Raw genomic sequence first — 24,159 nt, 5'->3', positions numbered from 1 at the left:
GCATCCAAGCCACTTGTGTGGAACATAAAGGTGCAATTGCCAAATGGTATCCTGGATAAACATCTACTGTATGAACAGGAGCCCAAATTTTCTAAACATTGCAAGATGCTAGGCTATAACTCAAACCCACAGGGGGAAGAGGTGCTGAGAACAGACTATGGTTGGCACACAAACATAAAGGGTCCAACAGCCTCCCTACCACACGTGTTGACCCTAAAGCAAGTAATCCCGAACCTCAAGTGCAAAATAGGGGGCCAGGCTCATGGGAGCTCCCTGCTGAGCCATCCATAAATTCACCAACGCTTGCAAAAGGGACCAAAACAAAGGCAAAACCGGGTGTAGTAACACATTCTATTATGGAAGCAGTATTGACTAAGGATAGGGCAGGACCAGGGATAAGTAAACAGCAGATTGGCTCACAGGAAGAAGCTAGGTTGGAGAAGGATAGGGAAGGGATGGATGGGATGGATGGGATGGATGAGGTGCGGTTGAAGGGGAGTAACATTAGCCAGGAGCTGAAACAGCATAACTCAGAGACTGTAAATGCAGGGCGAAGGGGACAAACAAAAGGGAAAACAACAATGCAACCAGATCCCCTAAGGAGTGACTCGGATAAGGGCCTAAGGCCTTTCCATCGCTTGATGAAGCTCTCTTATTGAAACATATGGAGTCTTAACCGGCCCCTTAAACATAATGGGTTTCATAGTTTCATTCAAGTACATAAACTAGATGTTATATGTGTTCTAGAGACAAAATTAAACCATGACAAAGTTCAGCAATTTATGGAGACTAAATTTCAAGGATGGAATGAGTTCAATAACTATCAGGAGATAAGGGGAGACACAATTATGATTTTATGGAATCAAGCCAGTCTTCTTTGAGTTGTTTGGTCCAATTGATCAAGCAATTAACTGCAAGGTTCACTGCAAGGTAACATCGTTCAGCTTTCATGTAAGCTATGTATATGGTCGATATTCAATTGTGAACAGGAAATCCTGATGGAGTAACCTCCAAGAATGGAGTGGGGAGTTGGATTCATGGATGATTCTATGAGACTTTAATAGTGTCACATCTCCAGAGGAAAAATATAATGGCGTAGAGGTGATGGCTTATGAGACTCAGGACATCACTGTATGCCTTTTGGGCCTGACTAACATGGCTTCCGTTGGCTGCTTCTAGATGTGGAAAAACAAATCTGTTTGGTGCAAGTTGGACCGGTTCTGGTTAACTCCCTGTGGATGCAGGCGGAGGTGAATGGAAAGCATTCTCCGTGTGTGGTGACTCTGTTTCAACCCAAAGAACAAAGAAGATTGCGGTTCACGTTCTTCAATATGTGGGTGAAACACCCGCAAATTCTACAACTGAAACAAGCGAAATGGAAGCAAAAATGGCTCTTGGCAGCATTCATGCTGTTTGAGGGTGAAGGCACTGAAACGGCCTTTGAAACAACTCAACAAGGAGCACTTCGACCGCATATTAGCTCATGCAAGTCATTCAGTCCAGTAGCTGCAAGCAGTTCAGCAAAGGTGCCAAACATATCCGGATAACATTCTACTAAGGTTGGAGACAGCAAAGTTGAGGAGAAAGATGCTTATGCTGAAGGAAGTAGAAAGGTTGTTCTACCAGCAGCAAGCTAAATGCCACTACCTAACGAATAGTGACAAGGGCACAAAGTTCTTCCATGACTTAAATCAAACAGAATGTGAAGCAAAATCATGTTGTTTCTATTTGCAAAGAGGACGGCACACAAACACAATTCCAACAAGAGGTGGCGGCTGAATTTGTGACCTACTATGAGAAGTTGCTAGGTTTGTCAGTAACCTATGAACCATTTGAACAACAGGTGGGAACCTCAGGATCTAAGATAACAGGGGAGCAGGTAAGTTGTTGGTCAAGCCATTTATGAAGGAGATCAAGCTGGTTCACTTCTTACTTTTTTAAACAGGCTTGGGAGCTAGTTTGTCTTCACTTCACAGACGTGGTTATGGTTTAACAGCAGACTTATTGTTAAAGTAAATCAATCTTTTGACGGGAGGAGCTACAGTGACTACCAGTTTGGATGCAGATCTCAAACCTGCTACCAGAGTGCTGACAATCCGTGCATTAAGCAAGCTGCCTTCAAGCTTGGACGACCATTTATGCACAGACCAAATGACGAAACAAAGAGAGTGTATCAGCTTTGCGAGGGTACTGATGGAGGTAGATATCACCATGGAACCGCCGGAGATCATTCCTGCTACACTCCCTGACAGAACTGAGGTAGACATCCCCCTACACTTAGAATCGCATTTCAAATTTTGTCTTAGCTACAGAAGAATGAGTCATTACACTCCCGAATGGCTTCTGCTGCCACCCAACCCGCACACTGTGTTGCTCAGCATGTTCAGCATGAGCAAGCAATGTCATCCTCTGCAGGCCAACCGCAGCAACCAGCCTCACCACAGATATACAAGCAGGGGTGCTCTCTGATGACCAGCAACAGCAAGCAGATCTTGATCAAACCAAGGTTTAAAATTTTGACCCGTGCCAAGGTTTCGGTCTCAGACCGGAACGATATAATTTCGGTATCGTATCGTGCCGTGCCAATACAGTTTTGGTATTTTTTATTTATCTATAGTAATTATAAGATAAATATGTTTATTGTGTATATAAAAATAAGTTGTATATTGATTTATTATAAGTTCTCAATTATTGAATAATTTAATATTGTTAGAAAAATAATTAAAAATAGTTTTATTTAAATAGAATTGATATATTAATAATTCAAATTAAAATGAAGTATCTATAATAATAATAATAATAATAATAAGAATATAAATTAATACAAGATATTACTTTATATTAATAATAATATAAATTAACTATTTATTCATTTAATTAATTATTAATTAAATAATATATATTTTAAATAGTAAAAAAAATATCAAGTAAAAAAATTTAAAAAAATTTAAAAAATCAGACTATAAATATAATTTATTAGATTTTTTTATTATTTTAGAATTTTTTTAAAAAAAATAAATGAAATTTAAAATAATAAAAAATATATTAGAATATAAATAAGAATTATTACATATTTTTAAAAAATTTTAAATGAAATTTAAAACATTATTTTTTTAGAATATTAATTAATAAAATTTAGTTAATTTATTTTAATTTTAAATATATTTTTATATATTTTATTAGGATAATTTAATTAGGATTTATAAAAGTCTCTTCGAAATATCACACATCCTCCTTAAGAATTGTTTAAATTAATTAAATAAAATAAATAATTACTAAAAAATTAAAAAAACCTACGTACCTGCGTACGCGAGATCGCCCGCGATCATCGCAAGCAATCCCGCGAGGGGCGTCCGGCGGCGCTGGAAGCATCGCCGGAGTGGTCGCCGAAAGCATCCGGCGACCTTGCTAGACGCTTTTGGCGCCACAGAAGGCGTCGCACACGACGCCTTCGGCGCCGCTGAAGGCGTTGCGCACGCCGCCTTCGATGCTGAAGGCGTCGCGGGATGCCGTCAGAGTCGTCCCGCATCTCCTCCGGCACCGACGGAGGCGTCCCGCGTCTCCTCCAGCGTCGCCGAGACGAGGACGCCTCCCGTGCCGGTTTCGGCCACCTGGCGGAACAGTAAAAACCGTCCGTGCCGGGCGGCACGGAATGGCATTTCATACCCTGGATCAAACCAAACAAACAATGGCCAATGATCCAATTCCATTAGTAGACGCACCTAAACAACCGCAAGGGACAAACCAGGATATGTGCCAAGCAGAAGTGGAGCCATGCGAACACACCTCCAACAGAACCTCATAGTGGCATGGACACAGGCTTAACACAACAATTGGATGCCTCAAGTGCTCAGACCATTGAGGATGACAGGGGCAGAGTGGACAATGGATACAAGAAAGAAATCATCAAAAAAGACAAAGGAGTCATTGCTGGTTATTATCACTTCTTTGCCTGCACCAACCTGGACTCAACAGGCCTATTCAGTAGCTCATCTAGGTGTCAACATCCCCAAAGAACCAGCAACGATATCATTTGTTGATGGACACCGCAAAGCAGGAACTAGTATGCCTCGTGGGCTAATGAGAACTACTCGGTTCTTAGACATGGTGACTACAACTAAGGGAAAAAAGAAGATCAGCAACACTGGATGGCTCACAGTCTCAGGGGTTATGAAGCTTGGCTCATGGAATATTCTTGAAGGGGGTGAAGACCCTCTTCCATAAACATCAACTCGCTGTTTTGGGAGTATTGGAGACAAAACTTACGACTACGAGTTACCTGCAATCATACAGAATTTCCACCAACTTCAGATGGCACGACATAATCTTTTGAAGGGCCGCAGTGGGATACTATTGTTATGAGATGTTGGAATACAATCAAAGTCCCACATTGGAAAGATATGGAAAAGATCATGTGTTTAAAAGGATATAAGATATCTTCATTAGCTTGAGCCTTTTGGATAGAGTCCAAAAATAAGTGGCTTAGGCCTAAAGTGGACAATATCATATTATTGTAGAGATACGCGCGAATATCCTTTGGATAGAACAAATGTATCAGAGTCATAGTCCAAACTAGATGTCATGTGGGGTGGCATTGAACGAAGTTGCAGGAGGCCCGGAGCATGTTAGAGTGATCGGATGCTAGCAAAGGGGTCCGAAGTAGGTCAAAGTGATCGGATGCTCGCGGAGAGCCTTGGAACAGGTCCGGAGTAGGTCAAAAGTAATCGGATACTGTGGAGAGCCTCGGAACTGGTCAGGGTGACCGGATACTCGTCGGGAAGCCTAAAGCAAAGCAGGTCTCGCGAGGAGTCCCAAAGCAGGTCAAAGCGACCGGACACTCGCGCGGAACATGTCAGGGTGATCGAATGCTTACAAGGAAGGCCTAGAGGATCAGGGTGACCGGATGCTTACGGGAATGCCCGCGGCTGGTTAAGGTGATAAGATGTTTGCGGGGAAGGCCTAGAGCAGGTCAAGGTGATCGGATGCTTGTATGGAGGCTCGGGATGGCCGGATGCTTGTGGGGAGGCTCGAAACAGGTCAAGAGTGACCGGATGCAGATGTTTGCAGGGAGGCCCGGAGCAAGTCAAAAGTGACCAAATGTTTACAGGGAGGTCCGGAGTAGATCAAGAGTGATCGGATGTTTGAGGGGAGGCCCGGAGCAGTCAGAGTGACCATATGCTCGCAGGGAAGGCCCGGAGCAAGTCAGGGTGATCGAATGCTTGCGGAAGACCCAAAGCAGGTCAAGGTGATCGGATGCTCGCAAAGAGGCCCGAAGCATGTCAGGGTGATCAGATGCTTGTGGGAAGGCCCGAAGTAGGTCAGAGTGACTAGATCAAGAGTGACTGGATGCGGATGCTTGCGGGGAGGTCCGAAGCAGGTTAGGGTGACCTGATGCCCGAAACAGGTCAGAGTGATCGAATGCTTGCGGGGAGGCTCAAAACAGGTTAGGGTGACCCGATGTCCGGAACAGGTCAGGATGATCGGATGCTTGTGGGGAGATATGAAGCAGTCAAAAGTGACCAGATGTTCGCTAGGAAGCTCGGACCATGACAGTAATGGTGGTCCTTCGTTTGAGGGAAAGATTGTTGAGATATAATCAAAGTCCTGCATTAGAAAGATATAGAAAAGATCATAGTTTTAAAATGATGTAAGATATCTTCAATGGCATGAGGCCTATTGGGTAGAGCCCAAAAGTAAAATCATGAGGGCTTAGGCCCAAAGTGGACAATATCATGCTATTGTAGAGATATGTGAAAATCCTTTGGACACAACATGGGATAACTAAAAGGTTGATCTAGTACTCTAAGAATAGGACGAACAGCTGGTGCATTGCTTAGTTCATGAATTGCTCGGTGACCTGCAGGACTTCGCACAAGCTGTTCACCATGACTTTTGTCTATGGGAAGCTATCCTTGATCAATAGAAAACCGTTATTGGAGGGTTTGCTGCATCTTGCAACTGATATAGAGCTGCCATGTTTAGTTCTAGGGGATTTCAACTCATACTTATCGTCTGATGACAAACAAGGAGGGCAACCGGTCACACAATATTGTATGGCAGATTTCTAGAATTTTGTGACCTCCGCAGGCACGAAGGATATGACCAAGGTTTAAAATTTCGATCTGTAGCGAGATTTCGGTCCTGGACCAGAATAATACAATTTCGGTACCATATCGTGTTGTGCCGATATAGTTTTGGTATTTTTTAAATATAAAATATATTAATTAAAAAATAAAATATTTATCATAAATATTTAAAAAATATAATATAAAAAATAATCTTTAAAAAAAAGAAAAAAATATGAAAATAGATAAATAAACAAATACCAATTTTATTATAATTTTTAAATTAAAATAAATGAAATATAAAATTAATTAGATAATTTTATTAGGGTTTTATAAAGCCTCCTTAAATTATCTCCATCATAGTTAGGAGTTAATTAAAATAATTAACCTAAGTTTAATTTAAAAATATCCGAAATCTGACACGTCGCGCGACTTCGGCGCTGCCGCAGGGTTGCGCGACCCTTCAGCCATGGCTACGGGGATTGCATGACTCCTCCGACGCGACCACGGTGGTCATGTGACCCCTCTGTAGCGGTCACAGGGTCGCGCGACACCTCCGTTGCGGCAGCGGAAAGATTATGCAACCCCTCCGTTGCTGTTACTGGTCAAGCGACCCCTTCGCTGTGGCCACGGGATCGTGCAACACGTCGCAGTTGTTGCAGGTCTGGTGTCGGGGTCATGCTATGCCAAGACGGAACGAGATGTTTTGCCCGTTTCAACCGTCTCGGCACGGCACCGTGGGCATATCTATAGAAATTGGACGGTGCGTTCATCAACAATCCTAGGTTGGAAGCCGAACTACGTAGCTACACTGAATTCACTCCTCCGGGCTGTCTCTCTGATCATTCAATGTGTTTAGTGTCGGATTTAGGTGGTGACACTTGCATTCCCAAACCTTTCAAGTTCTTCAACATGTGGGCCAATCACGGCACATTTTTGTCACTCATTGAAAGCAAATGGTCAGCCTATAAGCAACAATTTAATCGAGGCACTGCCCAATACAAGCTCCTGCAAGTTCTTAGCCTCTTAAAGCTTGATCCGAAGCAACTGAACACTGCTCATTTCCAGAATCTCGATGAGGGCAGCGTCAATAGATGGAAGACGTGCAAGCTGCAGGTTTGGACACCGGTCGCATGGAGGATGGCTACAAGCTCTTACAGCAGAATACGGCCCAGCTAAGTGCAACAGAACACAGTTTCAACATGCAGCATGCCAAAGTGGGCTACTTCAAGCAAGTGGACCGAAACTCAGCCTATTTCCACTCCCTTGTCAAGCGTAACAACCGTCGAAACGAAATCACAGCAGTAGAAAAACTCGATGGGAATCTCACTACATCATTTGAAGAGATAGTGCAGATTTTTACTATGCATTTCCAAACTCAACTTGGCACAACATCCAGCCGGCATCCTCTCTCACAGCAACTATTCCAATCTGGTCGGACCCTCATTCCAGATCAACATGAGCAACTTACCCATCTATCTACTGCTGAGGAAATCAAAAATGCTTTGTTTGACATTGGGGATCAACGGACACCTGGTTTGGATGGCTATGGGTCCATGTTCTACAAGCATACATGATATATGGTAAGTGCAGATTTTATTGTTGCCATCATGGAATTCTTTCACCATGGAAGACCACTTCACCAATGGAATCATACACTTATAGCCCTCGTCCCCAAGTCTGCTCATGCTAGTAAGGTCACTCATTATCGCCTCATTTCCAATTGTTCAATGTTTTATAAAGTTATCTCTAAGATATTGGCAGGACGACTTTTGGACATCTTGGGCCACCTTCTCCATCAATCTCAGACATCTTTTGTGCAGGGTAGACTTATTACTAATAATATACACTTAGCTCTGGAAATATGGTCATAAGTGCATCTCACAACGTTCTATCATGAAGATCGATCAACAAAAGGCCTTCAACTCGGTGCATTGGACATTTCTACATGAGGCTCTCCTTGGATTGAATTTCACAGAGCATTTTATTGGATGGATTATAGAGAGTGTCACTACTACATCTTTCTCACTGGCCATCAATGGTGGATCCTTTGGACACTTTCGAGGAGCTAGAGGGTTACAGCAAGGTGACCCACTATCGCCTAGCTATTTGGTATATGTATTGAGATCTTTAGTAGGCAACTGCAGCAGAGCACATCCCAGTCGGGTTTTGGCTACCCACAATGTGCCCACCTCAGATTATCTAACCTAGCTTACACAAATGATTTGATACTTTTTAGCAGAGGAAATACTGCATCCGTCGAGACCTTGACCGCATGCAGGAGTTTGGACTTCGGCTTAATCGCCTAAAATCGAGCATCTATCCGGCGAAAGTTAACGACACGACGAGTAGGAGGCTTCTCTCGCTTACTGGCTTTCTAGAGGGTACCATGCCTTTTCAATTTCTAGGGATTCCACTAGCTGCGGCACATCTTTAAATCAAGGTTTAAAATTTAGACATGTGCCGAGATTTCGGTCCCAGATTGAAACGATACGGTTTCGGTATTTTTTTTATTTATATATAGTAATTATTAGATAAATATATTTATTGTGTATAATTTAAAAATAAGTTGTATATTGATTTTATATAAGTTCTCCATTATTAAAAAATTTGATATTATTAGAAAAAATAATTAAATATAATTTTATTTAAAGAAAAATTGATCTATTAATAACTTGAATTAAAATTAATATATCATAATATGTTGTCTTACTAATGCTAAAAGGAGCGGTGTGAATTAGATGGAACCATTGATTCTTATAATATTTTACTTAGGTAGCCTTTATAGTTCTTCAATGTTCAGATTAAATAATTATAATTATATAAATTATTACAAAATACTATTTTATATATAATAATAATATAAATTAACTATTTATTTATTTATTTAAATAATATATATTTAAAATAGTAAAAAAATTAAAATATCAATTAAACATTAAAATAGTAACAAAATACAAATAATTTTAAAAAATATCATAAAATAAATTTGATTTATTAGAATTTTTATAAAAAATTTAAAATTTTTAAATAAAATTTAAACAGTAAAAATAATTTAAGAATATTATTTAATAAAATTTATTAATTTTTAAAAAATTTTAAATATATTTTTATATTTTATTAGGATAATTTAATTAGGATTTATGAAAGTCTCTTGAAAATATCACACTTCAATGAGAATTGTTTGATTTATTTAAATTGTAATATTAATTCTGCAAAGTAACGTCCCCGCGACACCTTTGACGAGCAGCGAACGCCTCCGACGGCGCCGAAGGCATCCGACAGCACTGAAGGCATTTGACGACGCTTCCGACGGCACCAGAAGCATCCCGCGACATTTTCGACTAAGCCAAAAAAAACGTCGCATCACAACGCCTACGACAAGTGCGACGTTTCAGGTGCCCCACAACGCCTCCAACGGCACCGGAAGCATCCGATAATGCATCGAGATATCAAATTACACCCCATGTTGGATTCCCCGATCCGTCATATCAACGTCTAGCCACGGAAGACACTGTCTTACGCTAGCAAGGTGCAACTTATAACATCAATACTTCAGGGCATCGAGTGCTTCTGGCTATCTATTCTACCTTTACCTCAAGGCATCATTGATCGCATCTACAGTATTTGCAGGTCTGTTATGTGGACGTCCAAGGCTCCAAGCATCCTCCTGTATCATGGACAAATATGTCAGATCGAAGGACAAAGGCGAATTGGGTTTCGGAACTTGCGAGCCTAGAATTTAGCTCTCCTAGCAAAGGTATTATGGCGCACAAGGAGGATGCATTCTAGATCAAGTGGGTACGTCATACCTACTTACTCACATCGACATTTGGGTGTGGCTCGTTTAGATTCCCCGTTGATTAAGTGATTGTTGCAAATATGGGATCTCATATTAGCGACTCTGGATCACCATGCTCGACAACGTTGGTAGATTGGTTTGCGTAGGATGATGGGGCGGTCTTACGACTTCTTCAAGCATCTTAGTCCTAAGAAGTCGTAGGCTCGGATTGTGTTCTGGATGTTGACGCAGAGTCGAGTTCCCATTAGAGATCGGCAAGACTACTTGAAGAACAAACAACACATTTTTTATTGTCACGTGATAGAGACACAGGAGCACCTATCTTCAAATGCCCCCTCCCCCGCCCCCCATTACAGAGTTGTGACGGAGGATCAAAGATTGCCTTTGGCTTCATATGCGGCAAGAGATGTCCACCTACCGGCGAACAATGAGAGTCTTTGGGCGGAATTACGGTGGGAGCGGGACTGTGACAAAGGCACGTCATCTTGTCTTGTCATCTATGATCCATTATGTATGGAGAGCCCGAAATAGTAGTTTCTTTGATGAGAGATAGTTAGATGTTGAGAGGATATACAGGGGTATACATCTCCATGCATATAGGACTTTAGGTGTCTACTATGATCTAATATTTTGCATGAGTAATTTCTAAAGTCCCATTTTGTGCATTTTGATACATGCTATCAATTTTATTTATCCCAAAAAAATAAAGTTGAAGTTAGGATCTCGAAAAGCGTCTCGTGCTCAGTGGGGATGGAGGATTTTAGGCCAATAGGATGCTGTAATGCGACTTATAAAGTCATAATAAAATTGCTGGCTAGAAGGTTATTAGAGGTTCTGGGTTCCGGCACAAATAGCTTTCATCAAAGGGAGAAAACTAGCTGATAATACACAGCTAGCTCAGGAGCTTCTTTAGTAATACAGCAAAAAGAGGATCTCACCTAGATGTATGATAAAGGTTAATCTACAAAGAGTATATGATTCTGTCAGCCGGGAGTTTCTGAGAGATGGTCCGTCAGGCTTGGGGTTTCCCCACAGTTTCATCAAATGGGTAATGGAGTGTGTGTCAAGTATCCTACTCAGTGAAGGCGAATGGGAGCTTATATGGATATTTCAAAGGAAAAAGGGAGTTCCAACAGCGCTGTCCCTTATCTCCGAATCTTTTTCTATTGTGCATGGAATACCTTTCCACACTGCTAGGGCAGAGGACTGTAAATTCTGATTTTAACTACCATCCAAGATGTGGTAGTTTGAAGAACATGCATCTGGCCTTCAAAGGTGATTTAATTCTCCTGGCACATGGAGATATCACCTCAGTTAGAATTCTTCTCCAAGGACTTTTAAATGTTGGAGCAGCTTCTGGGATGAATGTGATGTGATGAAGTCAGCCTTTTATACAGCATACATAGTTAGACCAGAACTGGAGCAAATTCAGGAGCTCATACAGATTCTGAGGGGCACTCTACCATTCAGGTATCTGGGTATCCGGATATGCCACTGGATTCAACAAAATTGAAAGTGATGCATTATGCTCCACTACTGGTTTGGATAGCTAGCCTCATCAATGCATGGATTAATATGACCTGATCTTCAGCCAAAGCAGAGTTGATCAGAATAGTGTTGCAGGGGGGTGGAATGTATATGGTTCTCCATATTCCCAATCCCTGCAGTGATCATATCTCGAATTATTCATCTGTGTAGATTGTTCTTGTGCGGGGTGACGAGGTAACTGGTGGCATGGAAAGAGATGTGTTCTCCCAAAGAGGAAGGGGGCCTAAATTTTTGAGACCCTAGGAGCTGGAATCTAGCTTTGCTTACCAAGATGCTATGGAATATTCATGCAGAAGCAGACTCGCAATGGGTGAAGTAGATCCAAGAATTTTACCTCAATTTTCACTCAATATGGGAGTGGCAACTGCAAAATGGCGGCTCACTGATCTTCAAGTAGATTGTTGAAATTGGCAACACCCTTCTGGAAAGAACAAGTTCGGTAGATGCAGCAATACATCTCATGTCAACTTGGTGTTTGGAAGCCAGATTGAACATAGTTAAAGTTCATGACTTTTATAGACAAATGGGCCAACAACAGCAACCCATGAAACTGATTTAGATTCCTGCATCCTCCCGAAACAATCATTCATTTTATGGCTAGGGGTGAGAGAATTCCGCAACAATGAGGTAAAGACCTTAGACCATCTAATTTTTCGGATATGAGATCATGTGGAATGAATAGGGTCATGTTCAGGATTGGATGGTTATTACTCATCAAATGTGAACCTTAAGGAGTGTTATTAAATGGTTGATGGAGGCTCAAGGCACAGGTTGGAGGAGTCGGGCGAAGAAGATTGTTTTTGCTTGCATGGCATATCAATTATGGTTGACTCGTAATAAACGAGTTTTTGAGAGAATGGTGTGTGCTCTAGACGGCATAATATGTTTAAAGTGCAAGTATATAAGATTTTGTTCTTATTGTATCCCGAGGTTCAAAGATTATATGAATAATGGATTATCGGGGCTCTAATAGATTGAGAGAAGATGGATAAGGTATAACAAATGTAATAGAGTGAAGGTGTGTTTTGGGTCTTTGTACATGTTGAAAAAGGACGAGGGTTGCGTGTTAGATTGCAAGCCAACATGAGCAAATATTCAATGAATGAATCTATCAAACTATTGTTCTAATGCTAGGATGTTCCCCGAAATAAGCGCGTTGCAGGTCTAACTATAACATCTCAGCAAATATCATTACATCTCTATGAGAACTCGGGTGCAATGTTAAATATGCAAAAGTTAGCGTTGTAGCTGTCTTGGCAAGAATTGTTGCATCTCTATGAGAACCTAAGTATAGTGTTAAATATGCAAGAGTCTTCACACCATAGATTTGGTAAAAATAAATATTATAAGAAAACTAATTGTCTAAGAATTGGAACATGGAATTTAGAAACGCTCACGGGTAAAACAATGGAGATAGTAGATACGATGATTAGAAGAAAAATTAATATTATACAAGAGACAAAATGGATAGGAAAGAAAGCAAAGACGATAGAGAATTTGGATTTTAAGTTATGGTACAAGAAATGGAATAGGTATCGTTATTGATAGTTCACTAAAAGATGAAGAGTAGGAGTAATTAAAAAGGAGGATAGGATTAGAGTAACAAGCAAAAATGAATGTTCAGTCTAGCCAACTAGAGGCTCTATAGTCAATTGAACAGATTACCAATTGATATATTCGTTGGTGACTCAATGGTCATTTGTGCAAGATAAATCTGTTGATGACCATTTTATATAAGCTCTTAAAGCTTTGAACTTGTAAAGTTCCAAAGAAACATTCTTTAATTACTCCGTACAAGTGTCTACATTGCTCAAAGATTTCTCAAGGGTTTGAATAAGGTTAAAGGCTTCCTTTCAAACTCTTAGCAACTTATTTTATTTAGCTTTGCATTTCATTATATAAGAAAGGAGGGATTTCATTATAAGCATCCCAAGGTTCTAGTGGAACATTTGTTCGATGGTTGGATACCTAGAGATTATTGTGCAAGCAATTGACTAATGTAACAAACCAGTCAACTGATAGCATCTAGAAAAGCATAATCAAAGTTAGAAAGAAGTTGAAGAGCTCATGTAATAAAGGGCACCTTGGGGACTCGGAATCACTATTGAAAGTGCTCTTTTTTTTAATCCCAAGATTAACTCTCTTGCTCTCAAAAGTATTCAAATCTTCTCTTCTTCCTTATACAAAAGTTCCATTCTTATAACAAAAAAGAAGTGTAAGGGATTTCTCCAACAAAAGATAGTGAAAAATCAAGGTTTGATAAGTTGTGAAATAGGGGTAGAGAGGTGTCAAACCACATTAACTAGATTGTGTTGGTTTGTAATTAATTGTTCTTTCTTTAAATTGTTTTGTTTGTATTTTTTGCTACACTAATCTCTTATAGAGACGAAATCAATTAGAAGCAAATGTGTATTCACACCCCCCCCCCCCCCCCAACCTCCTCCAGCCTCTCTTAAGTCCCAACAATTGCTATCAAAGGCCAATCACTCCCAAAGACTAATTGCTATAAGGAGTAATTCTTGAAGAGATGGCAATGCAAAAGAGATATAGCACAACACGGCCCCCATTTTTTGATGGCACAAATTTTACACATTGAAAAGATAGGATGGAGTATTACCTTATGAGTGACATTGAAAATTTGTATAGTGCCATGGAAGGATTTGTAATGATAGTGGACGAATTCAAAGTGCAACTACCTTCTAAGGATTGGACTCACAAAATGAAGAGGAAAGGGCAAGCAAATGCAAAGGCAACAACTCTCCAATGCATATTGTCTTAAGAGCAACTCAACAAGTTAAGACACTTCACAAGTGACAAAAAGCATTGGGATAATCTCATTAAGCTTCATGAAGATATAAGAGATTCTAGAATTGTCAAACGAGACTTGCTTATCAATTAATTGTAAAATTTCACTATGCGAAACTGAGAAAATGTAAGCCAAATGAAAGGGAGGTTCAAGGAGATCTTGAATGGACTCTATATCATCAAGGATAAGATAGAAAATAGGGACTTAGGTTAGGAATGCAATTAAAGGCTTTACCTAGACTACCTTCTTGTCATTCACAGTGGATGTCTCTAAGGAGTCTAAGTACTTATCTTTACTTAAATTAGATTAATTATTTTGTGAATTTTAACTTCATGAACAAGCTAACCTTGGTCTGAAAGAGAAAGGTTTGGCTTTGGTTGTAGAGAAGAAGCCAAAAAAAGAAGAAAGAAAAGGAGACTTTATTGCAATTGAGCATGGAACGAAGAGCGGCGGGAAGTCACAACGAGTTAGATAGCTCACTTTATCAAGAAAATGATAAAGAGCAAGAATTTTAAAAAGAAGGATGTGAAGTTTTCTGAGACCCAAAGAAGTAATCAAAATTAAAAGGCATATTTAAATCAAAAGTTAGCGTGACATGTTTTGACCATAGATGATGGGGTGAGAGCTCTAGTGAGGAGGAAGAAGAAGTTTCATCTTCCAAGGAACAACTATCGTCTAGCAATGATGAGGTACTCTCTCCCATAGTACATAAATTTATGAAACTATAGCATGTTTTAAGCAATTCTTTAGCTAGGTTTAAGGATAGGGTTATGCCTCTCCAAAAGGAGCTTAGAGATCTTAGGGGGAGACTTCTTCATCTTCTATTGACAAAGGTCAAGAGGGAAATTCTTGTTAAGTTGAATGACATAAGGAAGAAAATTCCTCTTTAAGGTTACAAACCGATGAATTAACGAAAAGCTTGGAACTGTTTCGTTTGGGTTCCAAGTATCTAGAAACAATACTTGGGAGTCAGCAGGCCCTGTATAGTAAGGCGGGTATTGGCTATAAGCCAAAAAAAAAGGAGATCTCATATGTATCATTGACTTGTAGGAAATACCTCCTTCATGCCTAAAACTATCACTAAGAGAACTGCTAGGTTTAGAGTAGTCAAAGCTTAGGTAGGGTTATAAATGAAACAAATGTTTATGAACAAGCTTGGTGTTCGTCTTGATAAGAGTTTGTTTATATTCGTTTATTGCACACAAATTCAATTAAACGAACAAGCAACTTGTTAAACTAAACAAACAAGCTTGAACACATATGTATTCAGGTCGTTAATGTTCGTGAACAACATTTGTGAATAGCATTCGTGAACTATATTCGTGATTAACATTCATGAATAACGTTCATGGATAATATTTGTAAATCATGTTCATCAATAAAACTCTTATTAGCATGCTCAATAAACAAAGAAAGTTTCAAAATGAACAAACAAGTTTGTAACCAACCAAACAAACTTAAAATATAAAAGTTTCAAACAATCAAACAAACTTAAATTGAGAGCTCAATAACATCTAAGTGAACCAGGCTCTCAAGCTCAAGTCAAGCTTGAACCAAGCTCAAGTTCATAAAAAAGAAACTAGGTCAAGATTACATTTCAAAAGTTTGGTTCATTTTAGGCTTAGCTTGGTTACCATATAAAACAAGCTTGAACACCTTAAAACTTGGCTTGGCTTGGCTTGTTTACAGTCCTAAGCTTGGGTACCCAAGTTGTTTGGTTAACTATATAAAACTTATGGATCTTAGGTACCAAAGGATTTAGTATTTCATAGTAAGTACAAGTCAAGGTACAAGCCAACGAATTCCAATAAATAAATATTGGATAGTGGGTGCTCTAGGCACATGATGAGAGAACATCAAGACCACCTTCAAGCACAAGAACAAGGAAATGGTATCCTTTGCCATTAGTGGAAAGCTCAAAGTGATAGGTTTAGATAATATTGAACTAAAATTTTTTCATTTAGAAAGTACTTCTAGTAGAAAACATAAAATTTAACTTAATATTAGTCAATTGTGTGACAACAGGTTGTTGAGATTCACTCAACCAAGCTCACCAAGTGTTTGGTAAAGCACAACAACCTAGATACTATCATGCAAGTAGGACATAGGAAGAATATTATATATGTTATAAATCCTTGCTTGTGTTTCTAAACTTTCTAGTGAGTGTCGCATGAATCGAGAAGAGGGAGAATGGTTGTGGTATACGAGATTGGCACACACCACCATGAGGCAAATCTCAAAGTTATCCAAGGACTTGGTGAAAGGCCTGTCAAATATACAATAGATCAAAGAAAAAATTTGTGATGTGTGTCATTTGAATCATAATGTACTTTATGTTGAATGGTAGTAAATATTATTTAGCTATAATAGATTATTACACTAAGTCTTGTGTTCATTTTTCTAAACATAAGAATGATAACCTAGAAACGCTAGCTAGATTTTATAAAAGAGTAGAAAACAAAAAGAATCTCAAAATAAACTGAATTCGGAGTTATCGTTATGATAATATGAGAATTCTAGTTTTCCAAAATTTTGCAAGGAAATTAGGTATATGCGTGAGTTTTCTTGTCCTAGAACACCTCAACAAAATAAGATGGTGGAGAGAAAAAACCAAGCCTTACAAGAGGCGGTTAGGTATGCATACTCACTACCTAGTTACCTTTGGACTAAAGCAATCAATGTCGCATGTCATATTAAATATAGGATTTATCTATATAGGTTTTTAGGAAAAAACATATGACCTTTGGTATACAAAAGTTGATCTTGTAGTTTCAATTGAGCATAGAATCTTATAGTTTGAAACTCTTAAACTAACTTAGTATATTTAATAGTGATGCCAATTAACTAAAATCATGTTATCAAAAAAATGTCCACACAAGAATAGGACTAAAATCTTATCACCAATTCAATACGACTAAAATCTTATCACCAATTCTTATTGAAGCCCTATATAGAACTAGTCTTGTGAAGGGATAAATGATCAGATATCCATAAGAGGGGAATAGGGTTTTGTCAGCAATGATGCAACCAAATCTTTGTGATAGACAAACCATTGAAGAAAATTCAATGGGTAATAAATGGGTAGTTGGTCAAAGGAGTATACTTATACATGGCTAAATCAAAAATAAGGACCAACAATTATTTGATCTAGCCATAACTGAGATTGACTCAAAGCACTTTCTGCCAAAGGTGGAGGTTTTGAATTTGTACAATGACATTGTTTGGAGGGGTTTAAGGGGTTTAAGGGGCTAAGGGGATTAACCTTGTCACGCCTACCTAATTGGGAATTGTATAATATCCATTGTAATGTGTGACCACTTTGTGGTCAACGAAAAAGATAAGAAGAAAAGCACTTAATATGTGAGTAGTTCTATAGAAAAACTTTCATTCAATTAATGATGATAAGTGGTTCAATATACAAGAATAAGATAAGTTTCTAGAAATTCCTAAAGTGATTTGAAGTAGCATAGGTGTGAGATCTGATTTTACCCATATCCCTAACAAAGGATTTACCATATAACAATTTTTTAGTTTAGCCACAGCTATGAGCCATTCCCCCTATGAAACCAAGGTACTATACATGGTTATTTATACTCTAGCCCACCTCGTACTCTTATACTATGTAAATTTTAGTTAAAGTCATGCCAAAAGATATGGTTCAAGAGTTGAACACGCCAAGTAAACTTAAAATTAAATATGTAATAACTTATTTTATTTAATTTTGAATTTTGTATTAGTAAAAGACACAACTCTTTCACTCCAATTGGTATATTGAAGAGGTATTTGTACACTATAAAAGGAGATAAAAAACCATTGACATTTGGCACTATAGGAGAGTCTTAATCTGTATTGCCCTCCCCTATATTTTTTTGTTTTCTTAAGTGTTTTTTATATTATATTTCTTATGTGTGTATATGGCAAGTCTCCTCACCAACATGTCTGACAGTAGAGATTATTCTGATTTTATCCTTGAGATAGAAGGTTTGGAACCAGACTAACAATTGGACTTAGGATCATGAGCTTTGATTTCGTTTTGGGTTTTTCACCAATATTTCTTATTTCTATGCATTAATTTTGTGTTTTGATTCGAGATATCTCTTGACCAGTATATGCTACGTGCAAATCAGCAAAATCCATATTTTATATAATATGGCACAGACAATAATTAACCAGGCGTCCATTTGAAAGCACTGATTAACTCCAGTAACTGTCTTTCTTTTTTTCCATACAAGTAACTCAGCCTATAATGAAATTCTCGTAGATTCGAACTCATCTGCCAAGACATGTCCAAGAAGGGATGGTAGGAGGGTGCGTGAGCATGTGAAATCATGAAAAGAATCACACAACATACAGAGCGGAATTCTATACGCAAATGCCTAGTTATGATGTAAAAAAGATCAAGCAAGCGAAAGGACTTGGTAACGCCCAGAAAAAGGATTTTGAAAGACAAAACGTAAGTGAATCCGACCTTTCTTTGTTCTCAAGCCATTACCTATGAGAAGGGAGACGCTTGCCTCCGGTAGGTAGTAAAACTTGCGGCGACGGAGGAGGTGGCCGACGAGGAAAGAAAGAATCAGCATTGATATCTGGAGCAGGATCCCTAGCCCCGCCGCCTGCTGCTCCTCGCCCGGGTCCGGAGGCGGCAGGATTCCGGGAGCAGAGGCCGACACCTTCAAACCCGACATCGCCGGCATTGTTCTCTGTTTTGTCGTGCCGATCGATCTCTATCTGTCTTCGTTAATCCCAAATCCTCCTTGATTTCCTCGTTGTGTTCTCCTCTCTCCTCTCCCCTCTCTCTCTCTCTCTCTCTATATGTTCTGCTCTCTTCCCGCAAACGAAACGAGCCGCAGCGGGCGGAGGCCGTTCAAAAATGAGGCGGACGATGCCGATTCACCTTCCCGGGACTACACGCAGGGGAACTAGCACGAGTAGTGGATCATCCACCGTCAGGTCTTTGAGGCCCGAAACGTAAGAAGATGATAGCCGTAGATGGGTTGAGACTTGGGCCCATGTTCCGATTCCACGTGGCGGACGGAAATGGCCGTGTTATTGGGGAGAGCGCTCGTCGTGGAGCGAGAAGTCAGCGGATTCCGGATCCGTGCATCCACTGGAACGGGTGCGGGTGGCCCGGCAAAAGAGCGGGAACGAGATTGGGAATACTGCTAACATTTTATTTATTAATGTGATATCAAACAGGTAAAAATCGAAAGGGAATTATTGAGTATCAGTGTCTCTTTTTTAAAATGAAGTCAGGAAGATGCCTTGTTATATTTACTAGAGGAATGTTATACTCCACGTCTTTACTGTAGTAAAAGATGAATATATTTATCCTAATATTTCTGTCAATTTGTCTCAAGACCAATACGAAGGAGATAAATCATAGACGACTACTAGTCTTTGGAATAGTGACTAATACATAAGGAAGGTATTTATATCAGCTTTACCGAGATTCGAACCCTAGACCTCATTATGATAACACCTCATGCGCTAACCACTAAATTCATCCGAAGGGACTATATTCCACGTCTCCACATACATTTTATGAACATCTTGTACTCATTTATGTTCCGTTTCCTTAAGGGCGGAGGAGAGAGGAATTTGAAGGAAAAATAATCTTTTGAACGAAGGGGAGAGACGAGAAGAGAAAAGAAATAAAGCATGCGGAAAGCTTGCGAATGGAAGAAGGGAAGAAAGCAAGGTCCGTGTGAGGCGCGGCTGTGCAACGTCGCTTGTGAGTCATGGTGCCTGCTCACGATTGCATAGTGTCGCCCAAAGAAGTGTACACGGTCTAGCTTCTTCCTCGCTAATGCTCTGTTTATTTAGAGGCGTGGATTAAAGAAGGAAAATAATCATTAAAAGGAAATAATCCTTTTGGGAATGAAAGAGAAAAGAAAAAGAATCCAAAGGGAGAGAAAAGAAGGAAGATAGAAAGATCCATCTCTCCCTCACCCCAACATTCTTCCTCCCCGTATCTTTGAAACATCAATCTTCTATCTGCAGAAGTAGCCAATCCACCCTTGCAACTGTAAGTAGAAGAATCAGCCTCATCTGCTTCTACTTAGTGAAGAAGCCTCCCTCTGATTCCAAGCAAAGATCGCTTCGATTTCTATTCCCTATCATTTCTAATCCATGTTTCTTCTATGATGGTTCGATCGTAAGCGATCGTGAGCAGCCGTGAGCACTTCAGATTTTAGAATATAAATTGGATTTTTTAAAATAACGTAGTTGGGAAATCTTAAGATCTTCACTTTTTTCAGTTCCCATGACTGCAAGTTTAGTTTTGATGGGAAACACTTCATATTTAATAATATAAATCTGTATTTTGTCTTGTTCATCTTCTTAAGACAAGCCCTCACTTGACATAGTGATTTGAAGAATTTTTTTGCTTGTATTTTCCTTTGTTTTTCTTTTTTTTTTGTTCTGTTCGATTTGAGGTTGAGGGAAAAAGAGAATGATTAGACTGTAGTACCCGCTCGGGAAGCAACACGATGAGTAAAAGGAGGACAAAGAGATGGTAGCAACTTCTCAGATCGGATTCCAGTTCCTTGTTCGAATCCAAACTCTTGGTGAGAAAAAATCTGTGTGTTGTTGAATCAAGCGAGGACGAGGAATGAGATATTCTTGTCACAATAGGAGGGTCGTCAGCAACTCTTGAGGTTGAGGACAAGGAGGGAGCGAGGTTGAGGACAGGAATGCGAGGTTGAGGACAGGGATGCAAGAGACGCGATGGGAACACGTTCCGCAATTTTGGGTGGATAAAAAGTTATTAACAAATTGATCAATGGATGATTACATAAATCCATCTGTCTATTATTTCATAACAGATAAACGAGGGAAAGGATAAATAATCCATCCCTTATATGAAATAAACAGAAAAAAGTTTTTTGCGCGAAAAATTTTCCTCAATTTTTATATCCGTCTGTCCAAGTAAACTGCCCATAAGGCGCAACATGAGAAGCTCTTCCAAACAAGCAAGTCGTGCCTCCTCTTCCACCTTCTCATGGATCCTCGCCTCCTTTCACAAATCCATATGTATGTGGATCACGAGGCAACTTCCCATGCTTAGCTAGGCTCAAGGACGGATCCAAGAATTAGCAGTGCATTAGGTTGGATTAATTAAGTTGACCGAGGACGCCATAGAAGAGATCAAGTTCATTTCACATGAGCACGGTACCATCACCTTTTCCTATATACCGATTTATGAAATTGTTAAGTTAATTTACTAATAATTATATCTAATTAATATATATTGAAAATTTGGAGATCATGGTGAAAGATGTGGTGGCACGGCGGTGTTAGAGAGTGTACCGTTGACGATGAGAAAGATGTAGTCAGCCCACAAGAATGACGTGAGGTCATGCTCGAGCATCTCACATAGGACCTCGATCTATAGCTGCTCACCTCCGGCATAGACGTAAGGGTATGCCAGCATGGAGGACACATCAATCTAGTCGTGGCAGCCGCGACCGAGGGACCATGTCAACAACTACACTTTCGGGGGCAAGGGTTTGGCCACAAAGGGAGTGGTTGTGGCCACAGACAATAATAGGAAATAAGCATGAGGACGAGTATGTGATGTCAAGTAGCAAGATGATATGTCCATCCACTTGATGTAACAACCATTACATTGCTTATGTCGTTACACTATGTATGACAGACGTTATTGGTTATAACAAGAATAATAACACTAATAATTGAGTAGTGGGAATGTTCCACTATATGTGGGATGACACTGTCGTCAAACCTCCGTCGGACTTCGATGTCGGGCACCTCTACAAGTTATCCTCCTTTTTCGCCTTCCTCCTCTTCCTCAACAGCGTCATCTCCTCCCTCTGCTCTATATGTCATTAGGATTATAATGATCCTTTGGATTGGCAGCCCCTCGTCACCATCATTCGCCTTCTCCCCTCGCAGCACCCCTGACTCCCCTACTTTTGGTGAAATCCTTGCTCGTATAATAGTAAGTGTCGTGGAAACTCAACGAGATTGATTTTGTACGAGTTTTCTTTGCTTGTGAAGTATGACGCCCAAGGGTGATTGGAAGAGGCTCCGAACGATGTCAGCATTGACGGAGGGCGAGGGATCCGATGTTGTCAAGATGAGGGAGCCCATTGTCTATGACTAGCTCATCTTGTTCTTTTCATCCCTTCCCTTCTTCTCTTTCTTCAAAAACGAAAAAAAAAAAAATCAAAACTAAATATTGCATTTGGTAATAGGGTTGGGTTATCCAGGACTGCCCTTGCATAGCTCCATCCTTAGCTAGGCTGCCGACATGCGCTAAGTGAGGCTACCTGATGCGGTGTTGACCTACGCCAAGTGAGGGCATCTCATGTGGTACTGACATGCGCGAGGCATGACTGCTTCGTGCGGCCACCTCACATGGTGCCACCCACACTACCACCTTGCATGGCGCCGCCTGCTTGGTCACCTCGCTCGGTGTCGCCTTCGCGACACATGGCTGCCTCACACGATGCCCGTGAGCTCAAGTAGTTGAAGCAAAGATGCGACAAAGGACGAACGATGACTTTCCATTCAATTTGGGAGGATGAAAAAAAACCAAAAAAAAAATGATTTGTGGATGGATACATGAATCCATCTGTCTTATATTTGATAACAAGTAAATAGTGGAAAAGAGGATTAATCCATCCTTTCTCATGAAGTTAAGTGGAAAACTTTCCTTAGTTTTTAAATCAACCCTCACAAGTAAAGAGAGTATTAATGTAATCTATTTTTCACTTCTTTTAATTTAAATCTTAAACTCTAAACTCTAACTCCTTAAAAGAAATTATATTATGTGAGCATGGAATGTGCGCCATCAAGGGTGAAGCCAGGAATATAGCCGAGAGGAGGGGGGAGTTAATAATATATAATTTTAATGCAGTTAATAAATATACCAAAAAATATTTATGCTGAAATTACAATTGTTCATGATGAGAAGTCATGATATAAAATTGTTGTATAATAACTTATTTATCAATTCCATTAAAAACATCTTTCTCAATATACTAAACCATACAAGCATTAAGTCAATCATCTTCTATTTGGATGTGCAACCAATTTTTTATGATATTCATTACAGAAAATACTTTTTCTACACTCGTAGTAGCAACCGGCAAGGTCAATGCTAGAGTAACAAGCATATAAACCAAAGGATATATCACATATCTTCTTGTTTCTACCATTTACATAGCAGGATCTCAATCGCATGGACTACTGATAATTTATTGCTTGTACGTACATCAATAATATAATTCTCAGGTTGATTATCAAGTAACACAATATCGTATGTAGAAAAATTATTAGGATATAATTTAGCAAAACTAATGAGATTTTTCTTATTGAAAGTAGAGAATGAGTTTCTAAGATTAAGGCATCCCACACAATAAAGTAATTCAATATTTGTCTCAGAAAAACAGCTATTAAGCTCCATAAGTTATTTATCTAAAATATCACAAAACAACTCATAACGATAATGAACTAAGTCTTTTCTTGAGTTCTTAGTCTTGGATGACCAGGAGATATGAACTTTTCATCCATATTTAGGATCATAACTTCATGTGCAAAACAAAATGAAGAAACTTCATTCAATAGAAAATCTCATCGATCATCTCTCATAGATTGAAATTTTTGTTTTGAAATACGAACTATTCTCATAGTATTTTCAAGTTCTTACTCTTTTCTTTGCAATGCAGTTATTAGTAATCCCTAATACATTTTTCATTAAATGCATAGTGAATATAAACTCAAATGATTGCATTGCTTCCTTCCAATAAGGCGTGTAATCATGGGATCTTAGGCTTCTGAGTTGTTCGCTATGAGCGCTTCATAATTTACTCTAACGGCTAGTGGAAAACTTCTACGGGGTCCGGCCGATCACCCCAGGTTCGTTGTTACCTAGTTTAAAATTTTTTTTCTTCAAATGATTGCATTGCATCTAA

The 24,159-nt window shown here is 39.4% G+C and overlaps 1 protein-coding gene across 1 annotated transcript in view; it reads right to left on the bottom strand.

The window, feature by feature from the left end:
- Positions 1-19,064, bottom strand: part of LOC121981423 (sodium/hydrogen exchanger 6-like) — a 54,843-nt gene extending 35,779 nt beyond the window's left edge. Inside the window, exon 1 of the mRNA XM_042533937.1 lies at positions 18,714-19,064. Coding sequence (XP_042389871.1) covers positions 18,714-18,915 — 202 coding nt within the window. The 5' untranslated portion in view covers positions 18,916-19,064. The remainder of the gene's footprint in view (positions 1-18,713) is intronic.
- Positions 19,065-24,159: the final 5,095 nt, after the last annotated feature.

The sequence above is a fragment of the Zingiber officinale genome, chromosome 5A, assembly GCF_018446385.1.
Source record: "Zingiber officinale cultivar Zhangliang chromosome 5A, Zo_v1.1, whole genome shotgun sequence".
Lineage (NCBI taxonomy): Eukaryota > Viridiplantae > Streptophyta > Magnoliopsida > Zingiberales > Zingiberaceae > Zingiber > Zingiber officinale.
This window is presented reverse-complemented; position numbering and strand designations above follow the sequence as displayed.